The sequence below is a fragment of the Lithobates pipiens genome, unplaced genomic scaffold (genome assembly GCF_037356315.1).
Source record: "Lithobates pipiens isolate NorthernLeopardFrog02 unplaced genomic scaffold, aLitPip1_a1.2 Scaffold_8, whole genome shotgun sequence".
Taxonomy (NCBI): Eukaryota; Metazoa; Chordata; class Amphibia; order Anura; family Ranidae; genus Lithobates; species Lithobates pipiens.
Genome location: NW_027507903.1, coordinates 504,310,104 through 504,329,271, shown reverse-complemented (window position 1 = coordinate 504,329,271; position 19,168 = coordinate 504,310,104). Strand labels below are relative to the sequence as shown.

Sequence of the window (19,168 nt, the reverse complement as noted above, 5' to 3'; positions counted from 1 at the left end):
TCCACCAGAGCTTCCTCCGAACTTGAGGAGGCATTCTGAGCAGCTTCTCCAGGGACTCTCCATAGGACCAATTTCTCAATATTGCCTGCTAGAGATCCCTTGCATGGAGGCGCGCCCATTGTACTGCTGGAATAGATGCAGTGAGAAGACCAAACACTGACATCACTGCCCTGATGAAATCTGGCAGGTTTGTCTGGGTCTTTTTTACTGTGCTTTAGACTTTTACCATTTTCTCCTCCGGGAGAAAAATTCTCTCCTGTATGGAGTCAATGGTATATCCCAGGAATCTTATTGACTGAGATGGAATCATGTTTGACTTCTCCCTGTTTATTATCCAACCGAGGCCTTCCAAGTGCCCCTTTGTCCTTGTCAGGTCCTTCTCTAGTAGGTCCCTTGTTCTGGCAAATAAAAGAAGGTCGTCCATGTATGGGACGATCGATACTCCCTCTACTCTGAGAGGAGCTAGGGCTTCTGCCACGATCTTTGTAAATATCCTTGGGGATGAGGACAGCCCGAACAGAAGAGCTCTGAACTGAAGATGTAGGACTGAGCTTCCCGTCCTGACCGCAAACCTTAGGTGTTTTTGAGATGCTATGGCTATAGGCACATGGAGGTAGGCATCCCTCAGGTCTATGGATGCCATGAAACAGCTTGGGGTCAGGAGACTCTTTACTGAGAAAATAGTATCCATTCTGAATTTCTTATACCTGATCGATTTGTTTAGTATTTTAAAATTCAGAATTAATCTGAATTTGCCCGACGGTTTCTTTACAAGAAATGTGTGAATTCCTACTTGTTCGGGGGGGGGGGGGGGGGGGGGGGGGGTCATGGCCACTGATTTCTCTAGGTTTCGGGGAGCCCGAGCTACATAAAACTGAACAGATGGGGGTTGAGAAAATTCCAGTCTGTAACGCTCTCTTATTGTTTTTAGGATAAACGGACTGGTTGTTATTGACTTCCACTGTGGAAAGAAAGCCTGTAGCCTTGGTCCGACAGCTGGAAGACCGTCACTGGCTCTTTGTGTTTCGGGCCGGGGAGCGGAATAACACCCCTGACTTACCCCTGCCTCTCTGAGGTCTCCAGGGTTTTTTAAATATTGACTCCTTAGTTTCCGGGGTTTTTCCAAAAGCACGAAAATTCTTTCTAGCCTGAGGATTGACCTTTTTCTTTACTGGAATGGCCTTTTTCTTATCGTCCGTTCTGTCAAGTATGGCTTCTAGGTCTGGGCCAAAAAGTCTCCTTCAAACGGCAGACCGCAGTTTGGTTTTCAAGGCTGTATCCCCAGTCCAGGTTTTAACCCATAGGGCCCTACGTGCTGAGTTTATCAACGCTGAAGATCTGGCTGACATCTTTATAGATTCAGCCGAAGCATCTGCCCTATATACCCTACAGCTTTCAGCAGAACCGGCAGGGTATCCAGCAGATCTTTACAGGAGGTTCCTGCCTCAATATGGGTTTTTAACTGTTCCAACCAGTGTTCCAGGTTTCTGGCTACCACTGTTGATGCCATCGCCAGTTTTAAATTTGCTAAGGTAGAATCCCAAGCTTTCTTTAAGAGGGAATCAGCCCTCTTGTCCATGGCATCCTTTAAGATGCCCATGTCTTCAAACGCTAGGTCTGTATTCCTAGAAACCTGAGAGAACGCTGCGTCAAGCTTAGGTTTTTTTGTTCCAGACCTAAGAGCTATCCTCTTCAAAAGGAAATCTGCATTTGAGGGATCTCGAAAAGAAAGGAGCCCTCTCTGGGTCCTTCCATTCTCTTTTAATAGTTTCCGAAAGAAACTTATGCACCGGAAACACCCTGTGTTTCACCTCCCCATGCCCTGAAACATCTGATCGTGCAACGATAATTGGGCTTTATCCTCTGTGATGTTTAGAGTTGTGTGGATAGTTTTCAGAAGATCATCCACTTCTTCTAAGGATAATTTGAACCAAGAAGAAGTTTCTTTTATTTCATCTGCTTCTTCCTCGGAACCTGAGGACACACTATGCCCCTCATCCTCTGAGTCACTGCCCCCTCTGGATACAGAAGCTGAGGAATGAGAACGAGGTACATTACTACCCGCTGCTGGGCGTTTATCCAAATAGGATCTAAAGGTCTCAAAAGTGTCCACCAATTCTTTACTAAAGGAAGTTAATAGTTCTCCTTGCTGCAACGCAGGAGTGGTAGGAGTAGTTTCTTCCTTAACCAAATCGCTTATGCAGGATCTGCACAGGACTTTGGTCCAGGAATCTCTGAGTATATTTTTACATGACGGACATTTTCTTTTGCAAGGGGGGGAGGCATGTTTAGTTTTTTCTGTCACTTTCTGAAATACATCAAAAATCTATTTTCTCAGTTTAATACAAAAAACATTTAGAGAAAATAACATGCTGACAAAAAAGCAGAAGAGACTAACACTTTAGCCCTGCTTTGCAGCCAGTGAATCTCCCCACAGACTCACTACAACATAAGATACAGTCTTCCTGAAACAGCAAAACACAGGAAAGGAACGCAGCAGGTTCCCAGTCTACCAGACCAAGGAAGGGAAGACATTCATAAAGCCCAAAGAGTAAAGACAGAGACCACTGTCCCCTGCTTGCCTGGGCTGACCAGTGTAGCTCCTGCCCCTGCCGATTGATATCCCCCATCGTCCGCATGGCATTTCGGGCGCAAGGTGCTTTAAATTTTTAATTTTTCGTGGTCTCTCGCAGCTGTGAGGACCAGAAGTGATGTCAACCGAGACCGCCCCCTCTTCCTGCTTTCCAGCGGCCGGAACCGGAAGCCACGTCGCGCCGCCGGAAGTCCCGCCCCGGCCAGAATGACGCGCTCACCATCCAAACCCAGAAGGCATGAGGCTGAGAACGGTGCAGAACTCAAAAAGTGCCCTAGCCTCATGCCGCCAGTCTATTAAGGAGAGCTGGACCTCCAGAAGCCAAAGACCCCCCTGGGCTTGAAGAAGAGAGGACGCCGGTGGTGACCCCCACACATAAGGGAGGAGGCTGGGCTGGTCTAAAAGAAAAAACATGACAGGCACAGATTTGCTTCCAGCTCTCCCCACCTGGAGAAAGAGCAGCACCCCTTGGTTCCCTGCAGCGCTTCCACCATGGCCGGAGGAAACACTACAACTGAGGCCATGGTGGAAGTGACCGGTCTTTAAAGAAAACTGCAGTGTTTCCTGGGAAAGTGGATAGAGCTGCACTTTCTCCAGGTGCTGTCCTGAAAGACGAAGGAAGAAAAATAAATTTTTCTTGTCTTTCATTTTCAAAAACAAATGAGAGCTGATAAATACTCACCATGCCTCTCGGCAAATAACTTGGGGTGTCTACTTTCCAAAATCGGGTCATTTGGGGGGGGGGGGGGGGTTTGTGCCATCTTAGCATTTTATGGCCTTCAAAACTGTGATAGATAGTGAGGAGTGAAATAAAAAAATAAAAGTTTGTCATTTTCCCACAACTTGTGGCAAAATATAAAATACTCCATGGACTCAGCATGCCTCTCAGCAAATAACTTGGGGTGTTTACTTTCCAGAATGGGGTCATTTGGGGGGGGGGGGGGTTGTGCGATCTGGGCATTTTATGGCCTTCAAAACTGTGATAGGTAATGAGGAGTGAAATCAAAAATGTACACCCTTAGAAATCCTGAAGGCAGTGCTTGGTTTTGGGGTCCTGTATGCGGCTAGGCTCCCAAAAAGTCACACACATGTGGTATCCTCGTACTCAGGAGAAGCAGTAGCATGTATTTTGGGGTGCAATTCCACATATGTCCATGGCATGTGTGAGCAATCTATCATTGAGTGACAATTGTGTGCAAAAAAAAAAAAAGTTTGTAATTTTCCCGCAACTTGTGGCAAAATATAAAATATTCCATGGACTCAACATGCCTCTCAGCAAATAGCTTGGGGTGTCTGCTTTCCAAAATGGGGTCATTTGGAGGGGTTTTGTGCCATCTTAGCATTTTATGGCCTTCAAAACTGTGATAGGTAGTGAGGAGTGAAATCGAAAATTGACGCCCTTAGAAATCCTGAAGGCGGTGCTTGGTTTTCGGGGCCCCATACGCGGCTAGGCTCCCAAAAAGTACCCCCGTACTCAGGAGAAGCGGCAAAATGTATTTTGGGGTGCAACTCCACATATAACCATGGCATGTGTGAGCAATATATCATTTAGTGACAACTTTTTGTAAATTTTTTTATTTTTTTTTGTCATTATTCAATCACTTGGGACAAAAAAATAAATATTCAATGGGCTCTACTTGCCTCTCAGCAATTTCCTTAGGGTGTCTACTTTCCAAAATGGGGTCATTTGGGGGGGGGGGTTGTACTGCCCTGCCATTTTAGCACCTCAAGAAATGATATAGGCAGTCAAACTAAAAGCGGTGTAAATTCCCAAAAATGTACCCTAGTCTGTAGATGCTATAACTTTTACGCAAACCAATAAATATATGCTTATTGACTTTTTTTTTTTACCAAAGACACGTGGCTGAATACATTTTGGCCTAAATGTATGACTAAAATTTCATTTATTAGATTATTTTTTTATAACAAAAAGTAGAAAATATAATTTTTTTAAAAAATTTTCAGACTTTTTCCGTTTATATCGCAAAAAATAAAAATCACAGAGGCAATCAAATAAAATCAAAAGAAAGCTCTATTTGTGGGAGAAAAAGGATGCAAATTGCGTTTGGGTACAGCATTGCATGACTGCGCAATTAGCAGTTAAAGTGACGCAGTGCCAAATTGTAAAAAGTGGTCAGGAAGGGGGTAAATCCTTCCGGGGCTGAAGTGGTTCATTTACAGCAATTTTTCACACCTGGCTAAAGCTTTTGCACAGTACTGTATACGTTTTAATTATACATGTTCATGGGAGCAGCTATATTTGTCCGTTACACATGCAGGCTCTGCTTCCTTCTCTGCAGTGCTACGGAATGGTTGTGCTTTACTGTTCCTTCCCACAATGAAAGTCACTGAAAAGATTTTTTACACTCTCTGGGATCGTTCTCTTACCTCAGCAGCTGTTAAACAGTCAGGCAGAACCATTATAGCAGTGCAACTACTCTTCCAGTAATAGCTACTCTACAATTTTTTTATTTATATTAATATAATCAATATATGAAAAAGCATGTAAAAGATTGTAGGTAATCAAAATCGACTTTTGAAGTTGAACTTTGAAGTTGAATTAGACCCAAGATGTGGTGGCTGCATTCGTTTTCTTTTTTTTTCAAACTAAGAATGTTTTCAGCAAGTACAGGAAATGTGTTATTTGCAGGATTAACTGGTTAAAATAAAAGGAAAAATACCAACAAAAAAAATGAATGCAGCCACCACATATAAGGACCAGGAAGTTGCATTATATTACATTTCTGTTTTTGGGTTTAGATACGCTTTAAGGAGAAAGGAAAAGGAAAATACTGCAATAATAACTGAAATATGAACTGGCTGAAAAAAACGATACTGTCCCTTTAAACTTACCTTGAGGTGCAGCCATTACCACAGTGACACTCAGCAGAAAGGCCAAGACCACCATCATGACTTCTGGAGATGTCTTGATAGAATTGCTGGAATTTGGAGTACTGGATATTTTCAAGTTTGGCTTCTTTATAAGCATTGCCGAGAAGTTTTCTTACACATTAACCACCTGTTCTTCAGATATTGCTGCCAATGACAGGATTGTGCCAGGGGTATAGGTCACAAATTACATGATTAATAATACAGCCCTGTTTACATATTGAACCTATGTTTACACTGACTGTGGGAATGAAATTGTGCGAGTTCAGCTGAACTCGCATGATTTCAGTCCCCCTCGTCAGTCTCGACTTTTCAGAGACATCTGTGCGGTTTTCTGCACAGATGTCAAGGGAAATCGTACCCCGAAATTGCCACCAGTAGTACAGGAACTTTTAGGGATCAGGGCGGGGTCACACCAATTCGGACGCTGCCATTGCCGCTGATTTGGCATGCGATTTGACATGTCAAATCGCATCAATGTGAACCTGGCCTAAAGAGTGTGACTTTTAACCGAGCCGCAATTGGATTTCAGGTCATAAACTTTGAAGGCCCATTTGTACCAGCTTGGTCTGCTGTGGTGCGCTAATACAGTGTTGCACGCTAACGCCCACTGCATTAGGGAAGCTCTTTAATTTGAAAGGGCAGCCTGACGCTCTTCAAATCGAGCATGCAGCATTTTCAGCATATGAAATGGTCGGATTAGTGTTTACGAAATCAGCGCAACCTTCAATAAAATGGCATCAGGGTAACTTTAATTACCCATGTAAAATATACTGACTAACCGAACTAGGTCCTGTATGTAATTGCCATCATCCCTGTAATAATGAAAAATTGTGGCAACCTCTAATTTGGGATTGTTAAGGCAATAAAGATTTTTTTAGAACAAAATTCTGTATATGAAAAATGTATTCGATATAAAAAATAGATAGAAATATTCAACATGTTGCAATATGATACAAGATTAAAAACAATGTATGATGTATTGGAGAAAACTTTGAAGTGGTATTTCCCAACTACTTGCTATGTAGCCATCAGTAGAACACAAAATGGTCATGAGTAGAGGGATATACAACAAGTTTTGAATAATTGCAGAAGCAGAATCTTCCTCAGGGATTAATATCACTTCTGAAAATACAAATTATAACAGTTTACAGGTCACATCAATATCAGGCGAGCGCGGAGTATAGCCGCATAGGAGCACAGTTCTTAGCCACACAGATCCTCCAGATGGAACCACAGCAACGTGGGGCACAAACGACCGGCGGTTTTGAAGCCTGTTAGTCCAGAGACCATCCGGAGCATGCAGAGATAGAGGAAGGAGCAGAAAGGGCCTGGTAAGATGACCGATTTTTTATACATCTGCTGGCCACACAAGCCACCAAAATGGTGCCGGCGGCAAGCGAGGCTCTTCCTCTTCACAGAATCAGGCTTCAGTATCAGGAGGGATGGCGGGGCACCACTCGCAGGCTAGATCCAGCCAAAAGCAAGCAGGATCACAATCATCCTCATGCTCAAACAGCCCTGTTCAAGCCAAGCAGAGAGTAACAGAACTCACGCAGGCAGACACAGGAGAGGGGAACAGCTGCAGCGCACTAGATGACACTTTAGAATTCCAGGATGCCATTGCAGCATTTTCCACTAATAACCAACCTGTTATGGACTCTACATTAAAAGAGAGGTTGGTGTCCCTAAGAAGTGCTATACACACAGACATGTTGCAACTTATGACTCAATGTAAATCAGAAGTCAAGGAAGTAAGGGACAGAGTAGTTCACATTGAAAGCAAAATGGGGGAGTTCACTGAAACCTTTAACATGGTGGATGCCCATAATGACCATGAGGATGATATACAATGGCTAAAGTCAAAAGTCGCTGACCTTTAAGACCGTTCCAGAAGGAACAATGTCAAAATCAGAGGGATCCCTGAAACGGTCAAGCCATCAGAATTATCAGCTTTCCTGACCAATATAATAAAATAAATTCTTCCTGACCTACCACTGGAGGAATTGGTTATAGACTGAATACACAGGTTGCCCAAACCAAGGCATATCCCTGAGAAATTGGGAAGGGACACCATCGCTAGGATTCATTATTACCAAGTGAAATAGAAACTAATGCAAGCAACCAGGCGGGGGGAACATCTTCCTGAGTGCATGCAAGGCCTTTTTTTCTACGCCGACTTATCAGCCCATACAATGCAAAGACGACGTAACTTAAAGCGGGATTCCGCTGCCGTTTTTTTTTTTTTTTTACCTGTGTCACTGGTGGGTGATTCCTAAGGTGTCTTTGTAGTCACGATCGGCGTCTTTTTAACCCCCGGCGTGACGATTTCATTTCTAAGGATAACGTTTAAAAATGCAGTCCGGCGGTTTCCATTTTCACTGTGGGCGTTTGAAGCCCACAAGCATTTACTTCGTGGATGCGATGACGCTGTGCTCCCAGCATCCACTGCTCCATCTAGCTTCCTCTTGCCTCGTGTGCTATAGTAGTAATGGCAGCTACAGCTGCCTGCCCACTTTGAAAATGGCAATTTCGGACACGCCCCCGTCACGTGACCGGCGTCCTCCTTCCGAAATCTCACGAGATTTCGGCATGACTGTTTCCCCCACGGATTCTTGGGAAATAGCTAAAATAGTTCCCAGGGATCATTGCGAAGCCGATAAACACGCCTACTCCCACAGGAGGAGAGCCCGGAAGTCAGCATAAAGATTACAGATATAAGGTAAATACTGCATATTATTTTATTTCAATGGTCATATCTGCATCCATGGTCCAAAGCGATTTGGATAAGATGAACTTGCAATTTTGTGTACAAAACCGCTTTAATGACTATTACAAAACCACTCAGGAAACATAGCATTGCCTATTGCTGGAACTACTGCGCCAAACTGATCATAACAAAGGGAGATCGCAAACTCATGGTGTCCACACTGGAGGGGGGCATTCGGTTACTGGAAAACTGGAATATTTTTCCCAGGGAAGAAGTAAATGATCAGGAAGACCGAGGTTCTCAATGCGAAACCGCTGCATGAACACAGGTAAAAGGGAACATGAAGTGCCTTATCACAGATAATGACTAATTCGTCCTGAAGGATCTAACCGGCTCTACAGTTCATTGAATACACCCCTAAATCAATGCTCAGATTTCATTAGAAATCACATATTTTTATAGTGCGTATAAATAATCGCACCTTCACACTTTTGGTTCCTGGTTCTAACTTCTGTGTTGACTTTGTTCTACTTGGGTTGATCGCTGTCTCTCATCCCATTCAAGCAACTTGCAGGTACCCGGGCCACACGAGGAGCCCCTGACTGTATCGGAATCTTCATCATATCAACGAGCGGACGTTGGAACTTCTACTCTGAATCCATTCCCCTTTACCGGCCAGGGCACCAATAGGGTAAGCCTGCTATTAATCATATAAAGCTCTTTTGACACTGTTGAATACCACAACAATCATAGCCATGGCATTTAAAATTACATCCATAAATGTAAATGGACTAAATAGTCCACAGAAACGGCACGTTATGGAAGGAGTCGCGTGCCCAAAACTGCAATATAATGTGCATCCAAGAGACTCACTTCAAAGCACAAGGACACCCAAGTCTAACGCACAGCCAGTACCCTCACGTTTATTTGGCATGTGCTGAGAAAAAAAACGAAAGGAGTCGCTATCTTAATTAAAACTACAGTAGCATTCAAGCATATGTCCAGCCAATGTGACAAGGAGGGCAGATATATTATATTGGTATGTGAAATCAATAATGCACCATATGTTATTGTTAATGTGTACGCGCCAAATACTAGACAAATACGTTTCCTAAACAGAGTGTGGAAAAAGGTCGGACAGCAACTCTCAGGCCACACTATTTTGTGAGGTGACATCGAGAGCAGGAAACATTTTAGAACGTTAGCCAAATTCACCATGTCGACCAATCTGTATGATGTTTGGAGATGCCAACATTTAACAGAGAAAGACTTTACTTTCTTCTCTCGAGTCCATCTTTCTTATTCCAGGATCGATATGTTCCTACTGGACAAATTCTAAATGCAAAAACTTTAAAAATCAGAAACCGGGAACATCACGTGGACTAACCATGCCCCAGTGTCTATTACGGTGGGAAACCATGGTATCTCCACTCGGGCGAACAGATGGAAAAATTATACTTATCTTTACTCGGATCCAGCATTCACAGCGAACATTGAGAAATTGATAACAGAATTTTTCAACAAAAATGATAAAGGGGAGGTATCTTCCTTTAGCCTATGGAATGCCCATAAGGTATATATTAGAGGGTTGCTATTGAAACAGAGCGCTTTATTAAAGAGGAAGAGGGGACAGCAATTGGACACCATTTTACAGGACATCTTGTGCTTAGAAAGCCAAAATAAGCAAATACCAGCAATAAACACAAGTAACAAGCTGGTGAAAGCCTGGGATGAACTCCGATCCCTTCTTCTCTCACAACACCGATGCAATACCCACAGATCTAGAGCCAATTTCTACACGCACGGCAATGAAGCGGGCAAACTTTTAGCAAACCAAGTTAAGGCTAGAATAATCAAACAAAAACTCCCGTACTTCTACCATCCCAAAAGAGGCTCTAAACTAACCAATCCTAAACACATAGCTGATGCCTTTAGCAGTTATTATGGCAATCTGTACAATCTAAAAAAAGAGGACACAGAAGCACCCCAACCCATCCCAGAAATAATAAACAAATTTCCTACAAGATATATCTCTCCCTAAATCGACTCCTTTGGAAACTGAATCCTTAAACTCTCCATTCTCCGTCCCAGAAATTATGGACACAATAGCTAGTCTGCCAAATAACAAATTTCCAGGCCCTGACGGGTAGTCTTCAGAATACTATAAAAGACTTGCCTCAACCAATACTCCAAAGGGTGTTCCAGGATGCTGCCGCCTCTTCCTCATTCCCATCAGAGATGTTACAGGCTACAGTGATTACGTTGCCCAAACCAGGGAAGGAGCCGGATAGAGCTCAACATTTTAGATCAATATCCCTTTTAAATGTCGATCTCAAAGTATATGCTAAAATAATAGCAAAAAATAAAAATAAAAAGATACTCCCAACACTGATAAAACCCAATCAGGCGGGGTTTGTGGCAGGTAGACAAGCCACGGACGCAACTAGACGGATAATCAACTTAATTCACTCAGCGACCGAACTCAAAAGACCTTAAATTTTCCTGTCATTAGATGCCGAGAAGGCCTTTGATAGGATCCATTGGGACTATCTTTCACAGGTACTAATCAAATTTGGATTTACAGGCCATATCTACTCACCTATAACAGCTCTATATTCAAAGCCCTCAGTTCATGTATTTATGGAAGGCATATTTTCAGAGCAATTTTCCATTACTAATGGCACAAGGCAGGGGTGTCCATTGTCGCCCCTGGTCTTTGTACTAGCGATGGAACCTTTGGCTGAGAAGATTAGGTCACACACCCAAATTAAGGGAATAAATCAAATGGGCCCTTTTCCTAAACAGCAAGAAATGGAAGGAGAAATCCAACAGTATAATAAGCGCACAATGGAAATTCAACATATGGAAACATCACGTGGTGGTAAAGGTGGTGGGTACAATACTATGAGAAATAGTGCACCTGATGGAAATATAAAAAAAATTCTACTTCAACAGGAGGTTAGAGCTATTCCGAGGACACAGCAAACTCAACTAGATGATTTTTAGACAAAATGCACCCCAATCACCCTTGACACAAACAGGAATAGAACCATTGGCAGTCAAAACTACATGGAAGGTGGATCGAATGTCATTAATCTGTCTGACACAGGCAGAGCAGGATGTACTTTCATTGGGTCTATCCTTCTGTCCAAACAGCAGCATAGACAATTTTTGAAACCATTAAAGACATCAATTTGCCAGAAAACTATTATTTAAAAGTATGTATACCAAACAAACTATCAAGGAGGTAGAGGTGGCTCTTAACCGTAGAGCAGCAGACTTTAGGGCTCTTCAAGACCTTAATCTGCTGCTACAGGAAAATTAGTCCCTAGATGGCATGTGGGAGGATGCTCTGGACAGTGAGGAAAGTGATGAAGAGACAAGGGATAATCCAATTAAGAAATTTAAGAGGAAGTCACACAGATTTCCTCCTTTAAATCAGAATCCAGCAATAGCACTCTTTGTAAGGCAAACCACCAAGGAGATAGAAGTATTGAAAAACGATACCACCAATCACAATCTGAGTCCTGAACATCAACAGGTACTCCGATTCTTAAAAGATAACACTAGGATAACTATCAAGGCATCTGAAAAAGGGGGGGGGGGGTACCATTGTCCTATTGGACAATGAGAACTATGAAAATATGCATTTTAAAATCCTAATCAACAGTAAATATTACCGTAAAATTTCCCCTACCATGGTTGAGTTGATAGATTCAACCAGGAGATTGATTCGCTCGTGGATGAATCCCTCAATGAGGGTTTCATTACGAGAGATATGTGGGAGTTTATCTGAACTAGACATCCCCGATTGCCCACCTTGTATGCACTACCTAAAGTTCACAAAGACATACATAATCCACCCGGGAGACTGATCATTTAGGGTAATGGATGTATTTCTGAGGGAATCAGCCGGGTCATAGATCAAAACCTCAGGAAACACGTAATGGACCGGTCATCCTATACAAAAGACACCATTCACTTATTACAGATCCTAGATTCTGGTAATTCCAAATTCAGCCATATTAGTCTTGATTGATGTGGAATCGCTATATAATAGCATTCCACATGATCTAGGGGTTGGAGCTGTTGGCAACAAAAGAATGGAAGTTTGTTGTTGCAAAATCTTTTTATTGAGTTTATATGTATAACATACAACAGTGGGATGCGTCCACAAGGACAACATCCATAACTAGGCCAAGTGGCCCATACTTATCTAACAGAGACCTCCTATCTAACAAACCCTCCAGTCACATCTCGACAGTTCTACGGATTCACAGTTTCCGTTAACACATGTACGTGCGATATTATCATGCGGATCTACACTATCCTCCTAGTTGCTGCTTCCTTTCTAGGCAAAACAAAAGAATGGAAGTTTAAACCAATTTGTCCAACTGATGTTGGATTTCATTTTGAGACACAATGCCTTCCATTTAAAGGGCTCCCACTACCTCCAGGTACATGGTGCGGCCATGGGGACCTGTTGTGTCCCCTCCTATGCCAACCTGTACCTGGGGGAGTGGGAGAAGGATTTCCCGTCAGGAGAACAATCATCTATGCATGCTCACCACAATTTAATGTGGCAGAGGTACATAGATGATATACTGATTATTTGGGATGGCCCAGTGAGTGGACTTAGAGGCTGCCTCAATTTGACGAATCAGAATCGTTTTGATTATTTTTTACAAGGAATGACGATTCATCTAAAAAATATTTTTTGGATATTAGTTTCCTCCAGGATGAAAGCGGTGGGCTCACCAGTAGACTATTTAGAAAGGAGACTGCATTATTGCACACGGATAGTTTTCACCCTGAACCTCTGAAGAAGTCGGTACCCTTTAGTTCTATGTATTAAGCAAAATTGTACTACAGTTGAGGATTTTCAGAGGGAATCTGATGAGCTCACCACTAGACTACTGGCCAGAGGGTACACTAGGTCCGCTCTAAAAAAGGCCTTTAACCAAGTTAATAACACCAAGAGACAGAGAAAGGCAAAAATGAGGAGGATGAGTTTACTAGGATTATCATGAAATACTCCAATGAACACAATCAAGTGAAGAAAATCCACACTAAACATTGGTCCATTCTGACTGAGAATCCCGTTTTGGGAAATCTAGTGATAAAAAGTCCACAAATTACATATAGGAAGGCAGGATCCATTGGTGGGATGCTGACACAAAGTGAATACAAAGGCATTTCCAGGAAGGACCCCTGTAAGTTATTGACAAAAAGACTTCACTGACACTGCCTAATGGGGGAACGTTTTGCCAATTACAAAACACAGGGCGTGATCTACCTCATGCAGTGTCAGTGTATATTGGCAAGACATGGCAGGAATTGGGTAAAAGCATTGAGAAACATGCACAGTATGTACTTACCCCTGGGCAGACATATTGCCAGGAGACATAACTCCAGATTACCTAATATTCATTTTATCAATTAGAATTTATTAAAGAAATAGCCAGTTACAATACAAATATAACAATGCATAATAATCGCAGATACAACTGCCTGTGTGTGCAATAGGGTGGCAATAGCGTTACAGACTCATACTTTTAATCCTCTTGGTTACATATAGACAGATTGACAGGAGATCCCATTAAGCTAATAAGCCCCACCTAAAATGGAAAGACCTCTTAATAAAAGGATAGGTACATTGCCGTTCCCAAATCGTCAATAGGACCTAAACATATACATAAATGTATTGTAAAAACCTGTCCCGGCATTTCTGCATTATAACTTTATACCAATCAGGATACACCCTATTACCTATCGTACAAAAATCAAATGTGACAGATGAAGATAGAAAAGAGGTGACAGCCTATCTCAAGGCTAGCACCTTAGAGAGAAAAAAAAAAAAAAAAAAAAAAAAAAAAAGGAAAAAGATGCAATTGTCCCTAAGGGAAAGGCGGGCATTGCTAGCCCAAACACACAGCGCCCCCTCCACCTCATGTTTGTATCAGAGAGGCGTATGCAGAGGAATAACTAAACACTACCCAAGGTCGCCAAGTAACCATATACTTGCCCGTGCTTTCATGAGCTATGGCCCTAATTTCTTCCATTTTGTGCAAATATCTTATCTCTCCCAGCCATTCCATAATTGAGGGAGTCATAGTGTTCCTCCAATATCTCGGTACCACTGCCTTGGCGGCAGTTAGTAGGAATCTGATCAGCGATTTTTTATATTTTCTCATTGAAAGGTCAGTAATGTGTAGTAAGCAACATTTAGCGTCTAGGGGGGTCTGTGTATCAGTTATTTGTTGTATAATACTAATCACTTGGGCCCAATATGGTCTAATTAGGTCACATTCCCACCATATATGTTGTAAAGTGCCCTTAGCTTGGTTACAACGCCAACATAGGTCTGGAACAGCGGGGAACCACTTATGCAGTTTAATTGGCGTATTATACCAATTCGTTAAAAGTTTAAAAGAAGTTTCCTGTAATCGAGTGCTAATTGCACATTTATGGGCAAATATACATGCCTGTAACCATTGATCGTTTGTAAATGATGCATTTAATGCTGCTTCCCAAAAAAGCTTATGTTTATTGGGTTCCAGACGTGCTGCGGATTGTAACCAAGCATACGTAAGGGAGATGTTTTTCGTAGAGGCGTTGGCTCGGAGGCAAACCGCCTCAAATGGCGTTAATGGTCGTATAAAATGTTTGAGCCTCCGTGGGCTCAAGATATAATCATGTATTTGTCTATACGTCCAATGTCCCAAAACGGTTAAGCCCAAAGTATGTTGTAGGTCCGACATTGATTTAATCTTGTTACCCTCCAGACAATGAATGGCTAATAACGGCAGATTCCCACACCTGAAGTGCCGGATAGGTTTATGCATGCCTGGTATAAAGTCAGGATTATCTACTAGCGGTGTTAATGGGCCAGGTGACCTGGCCCATTAACACCGCTAGTAGATAATCCTGACTTTATACCAGGCATGCATAAACCTATCCGGCACTTCAGGTGTGGGAATCTGCCGTTATTAGCCATTCATTGTCTGGAGGGTAACAAGATTAAATCAATGTCGGACCTACAACATACTTTGGGTCAAACCCGTCGTTTGAGCCACTGTTTGTAATAGTCTTAAAGTGGTCCCTATAAGGGGATGTTGCTTAAGCTGTTTAGGGCATAGGTCCCATGGAATCCAAGGGGAATATGTCACTGGAATGGGGCCTACATCGTTTTCAAGTTTCAACCAATCTTTATTGTCCGCATGGCAGGTCCAATCAATCATTCTAGTAAGATGAGTGGCCTTATAATAATTTTTAAAATTGGGGAATCCCATTCCCCCACTGCCTTTATCTCTAGTAAGTATTACAAGACTTATGCGTGGCTTTTTAGATGCCCATAAAAAGTGTCTAAGAATAGCATTCAGTGACCGAAAAAAATTTGCAGGTAACCATATGGGCAGAGTCTGGAAATAGTACAAAAATCTGGGCAGGATTGTCATTTTGATAATAGCTGCCCTACCGAACCAGGAGAAATGTTTAAGTGTCCATCTCTCCAGGTCTTTTTTCACGTTTTGTAACAGTGGCAAAAAATTTTGGCTGTATATCTCGTTCAAACTAGGAGTCAGATGAACTCCTAAGTATTTAAGAGAGCGGGATTCCCACTTAAATTTACAGTTACGTAAAACAGCCTCCCGCGTGGTCTCTTGTAGCGTAAGATTGAGGGCCTCAGATTTTTTGTAATTAATTTTAAAATTCGCTATATAGCTATAATGCTTAAATATAGTGCACAAGTTGGGCATAGTAACATGCGGCTGAGTTATAAAAAACAATAGATCATCCGCATAGGCCGCACACTTGTATTCCTTCTCGCCTACGTAAAAGCCATGTATAGAAGGTGATAAATTAACTGTGCGGATTAATGGTTCCAAGGTGAGTATAAACAGCAAGGGCGAAAGAGGACACCCTTGCCTAGTCCCATTCCGTATCCACACCCTATCTGACAGTGTCCCATTCACCTTAATTTGTGCCGTAGGGTTATAATAAATAGTTTTAATCCAGGATAGCATGTGTGCTCTCAGGCCTATATGAGAGCAGGTCGCATACAGGAAGTCCCACGACACGCGGTCGAAGGCCTTCTCTGCATCTGTAGATAAGAGCATGCCTTCAAATTGTTCTGTTTGGGCCCTGTGTATAAGATTAAGGGCTTTAATCACGTTATCTTTCGCCTCCCTACCAGGCATAAAACCTACCTGTTCGGGACCTATAAGTTTATGCAACAGCGGGCGCAGTCTGTTCGCTAGTATTTTCGCATAAGGTTTTAGGTCCACATTCAATAAAGAGATCGGCCTATAACTGGCACAGTCTAGAGGATCTTTATTAGGTTTAGGCAATACTGTAACGTGCGCTCTCAGAAAGTCTTCTGGTAACGCTTGCGGGTCTCGAAAGTGGTTAAATGTCTTAGTCATGTATGGAATCAATAATTCCATGAAGGTTTTATAATAGTGGGCTGTTAAACCGTCCGGTCCGGGGCTTTTCCCCTTTTTTAATTCCTTAATAGCTGCGGTGAGTTCACCTTCAGTTATCGGTTCTTCTAGCGACAGCGCTTCCTCCTCAGTGAGTTTGGGGAGTCCGCTGTCAGCCAGAAATTTATAAGTAATCTCTGCTGACGTCCCCCTTAAGTCGCTAGGTTTATGTAGCTGCGGTAAATTATACAGATTGGAATAATATTCCTGAAATCTTTGCGCGATCTTTGCGGCATCCTGTGTTGTCTGACCAGCACTGGTTTTAATTGCAGCAATATTCGTCGATAGTAATGTTTCTTTAAGAGCCTTCGCTAAAAGTTTGCCTGTTTTATCACTGTGTTCATAGAAGAACCCCTTCCTAAAGAAAAGGATCTTCTGTGCTTTAAGGTTCAAGTGAGCTTGTAGTTTTTTCCTCAAATCTAACAAAGTTGCTGCTGTGTCAGTTGCTAAGGATTGTTTATGCTTCCCCTCTAGATCTCTAATGATCTGTATAAGGTCGTTAGTCTCCCTCTCCGCGACCCTTTTTCTCGCCGCCCCCAGCCGTATGAGCTCCCCCCGAACCACGCATTTATGGGCCGCCCAAATTGTAAAAGGTGATAATTCTTCAGAGACATTTTCTGTAAAATATAATTTAATTATATCCGCTATTTTATCAGTGTTGTCCTTATCCGTGAGTAGGGAGGGGTTTAGTCTCCACGAGTGGGGGCTACGATGTATGTTCGTTTTGTGAAATTGCAACGATATAGGGGCGTGATCAGAGAGGGTCTGCACACCTATTTTGGCTGATTTTATACGGGATATATCCCTTTGAGTAACAAAAATATAATCTATGCGTGTAAATTTGTTATGCAAGGAGGAAAAGTACATGTAATCCCTACCTGAGGGGTTTGCCAAACGCCAAGTATCTACTAAAGTAAGGGAAGCTAAAAGTATCTTGATTTTACGCAACTTTTTATACGGGATGCAGGACCTGCCATCTGATGTATCCTGCAGGGGATTTAGCGCTAAATTGAAATCTCCCCCCAACACCACACAGCCAGATGCAAAGCCCTTCAATTCATCTACCACATGTTGACAAAAAGTGACCTGTGCAGTATTGGGGAAGTAAACGTTAGCCAAGGTAACCAGAGTTCCCGCCCAGGTTCCCTTCAAAAATAAATACCTTCCGGCAATGTCCGCCATCTGCTGGTGTAAAGTGAAGTCAGCATTTTTATGTAGCAAGATGGTCCCCCCCTTAGATTTGGCCTCGGGATTTGTTGCATGGAAAGCATGTGGATAATGCTTATCATGCAATTTAGGAGTCTTGCCGGACCGGAAGTGGGTCTCCTGAAGAAACACCACTGCCGGTTTCTGCTTATGGAGTTCCCTAAGCACCGCCATTCGCTTCTCCGGCGTATTTAGACCCCTAACGTTATGGGAGATCACAAAAGCATGTTCATCTAACATAGAATACGCCATGTTAAGTACAATAGCTAAATAAAAATACAAGGGAAGAGGATAAAGAAAGATTAGAAAAAAAGGATTAGAGAAAAAAAAAAAAAAAAAAGAGAGAATCCGTCACTTAGGTGGATAGACACCCAAGTGGAGTGACTAGGTAAAATGTCTCCTCCTATCAACTGTAGGAGAGGAGAAGAAAAAAAAAAATGTTGTGAATCCCTGTCTGGATAAAACCAGACAGCGATGCACAGGTGGAAGCAATGGGAGGACTTTCCTTCAGAAAATGGAAAACAAAACAAAAAAAAAATAAATAAAGCCCAAAATACAGAGACTATCAATTATCTGTTTAAATAAATATAAGGAAAAACCACTCCAATCCTTCCGTGACTCAAAGATCAAGCACATATTAAGGCCACATATATACCCTTCCAGCCAGAAGGATGAGATCATGAACAAAATTATGAACATGAAATTTATTTTAATATTGCGCTATGGGCGCCTCTAATAAACAACAACTAGAATGAAAACTGCAGTAGTCACCAACTACCATACCACCCATGAAACTCTGGCAGATCCTGGAGCTCAATATACCCCCAGCTGCCACACTTGACACCCCCACAGTCCCTTTATAGCGGTCTGTGATCCCTTCCCTAGATTGCATATCTAAGAGTGAAATAATCGGGTCACAGCTATATCCCGGCCCCGCACCCCAGTGTATAAACATAACTAAAATAACAATAGTAAAAATAATAAAGATAATATTCCCCGTCCCTCCCCCACCACTGCGTGTACACAAAACAGTGTGTCCTTGCGCCACTCAGGCCATTCCCCTTATAAAAACATATTCAGTTCAGCTATAATAAAGTCATTATGGAGAAAAGCCATAAAAAAAAAAAAATAAAATAAAAAAATTGGCAAAATTACTTTCTGAAGGGGGGGAGTCTCTAGAAACAGCTCGGCAGACCCCGAGCAGGAATCATCAGTTGTGGGGAGCGGCTATCCGACATGTCAGTGCCCAAGTGTGAAATATGTGGAGCCAGTTATTAACCGACCCTGAAA

The 19,168-nt window shown here is 42.4% G+C and overlaps 1 protein-coding gene across 4 annotated transcripts in view; it reads right to left on the bottom strand.

The window, feature by feature from the left end:
* The window catches only part of LOC143960553 (hemagglutinin/amebocyte aggregation factor-like), a 54,080-nt gene extending 48,483 nt beyond the window's left edge, over positions 1–5,597 (bottom strand). For all 4 annotated transcript variants that reach the window (XR_013270341.1, XR_013270342.1, XM_077469269.1 and 1 more), the window contains exon 1: positions 5,447–5,597. Coding sequence is in view for 2 of the 4 variants with exons in the window: in XM_077469269.1 (XP_077325395.1) it covers positions 5,447–5,582 (136 nt within the window). In the remaining 2 variants the exon portion in view is untranslated. The remainder of the gene's footprint in view (positions 1–5,446) is intronic.
* Positions 5,598–19,168: the final 13,571 nt, after the last annotated feature.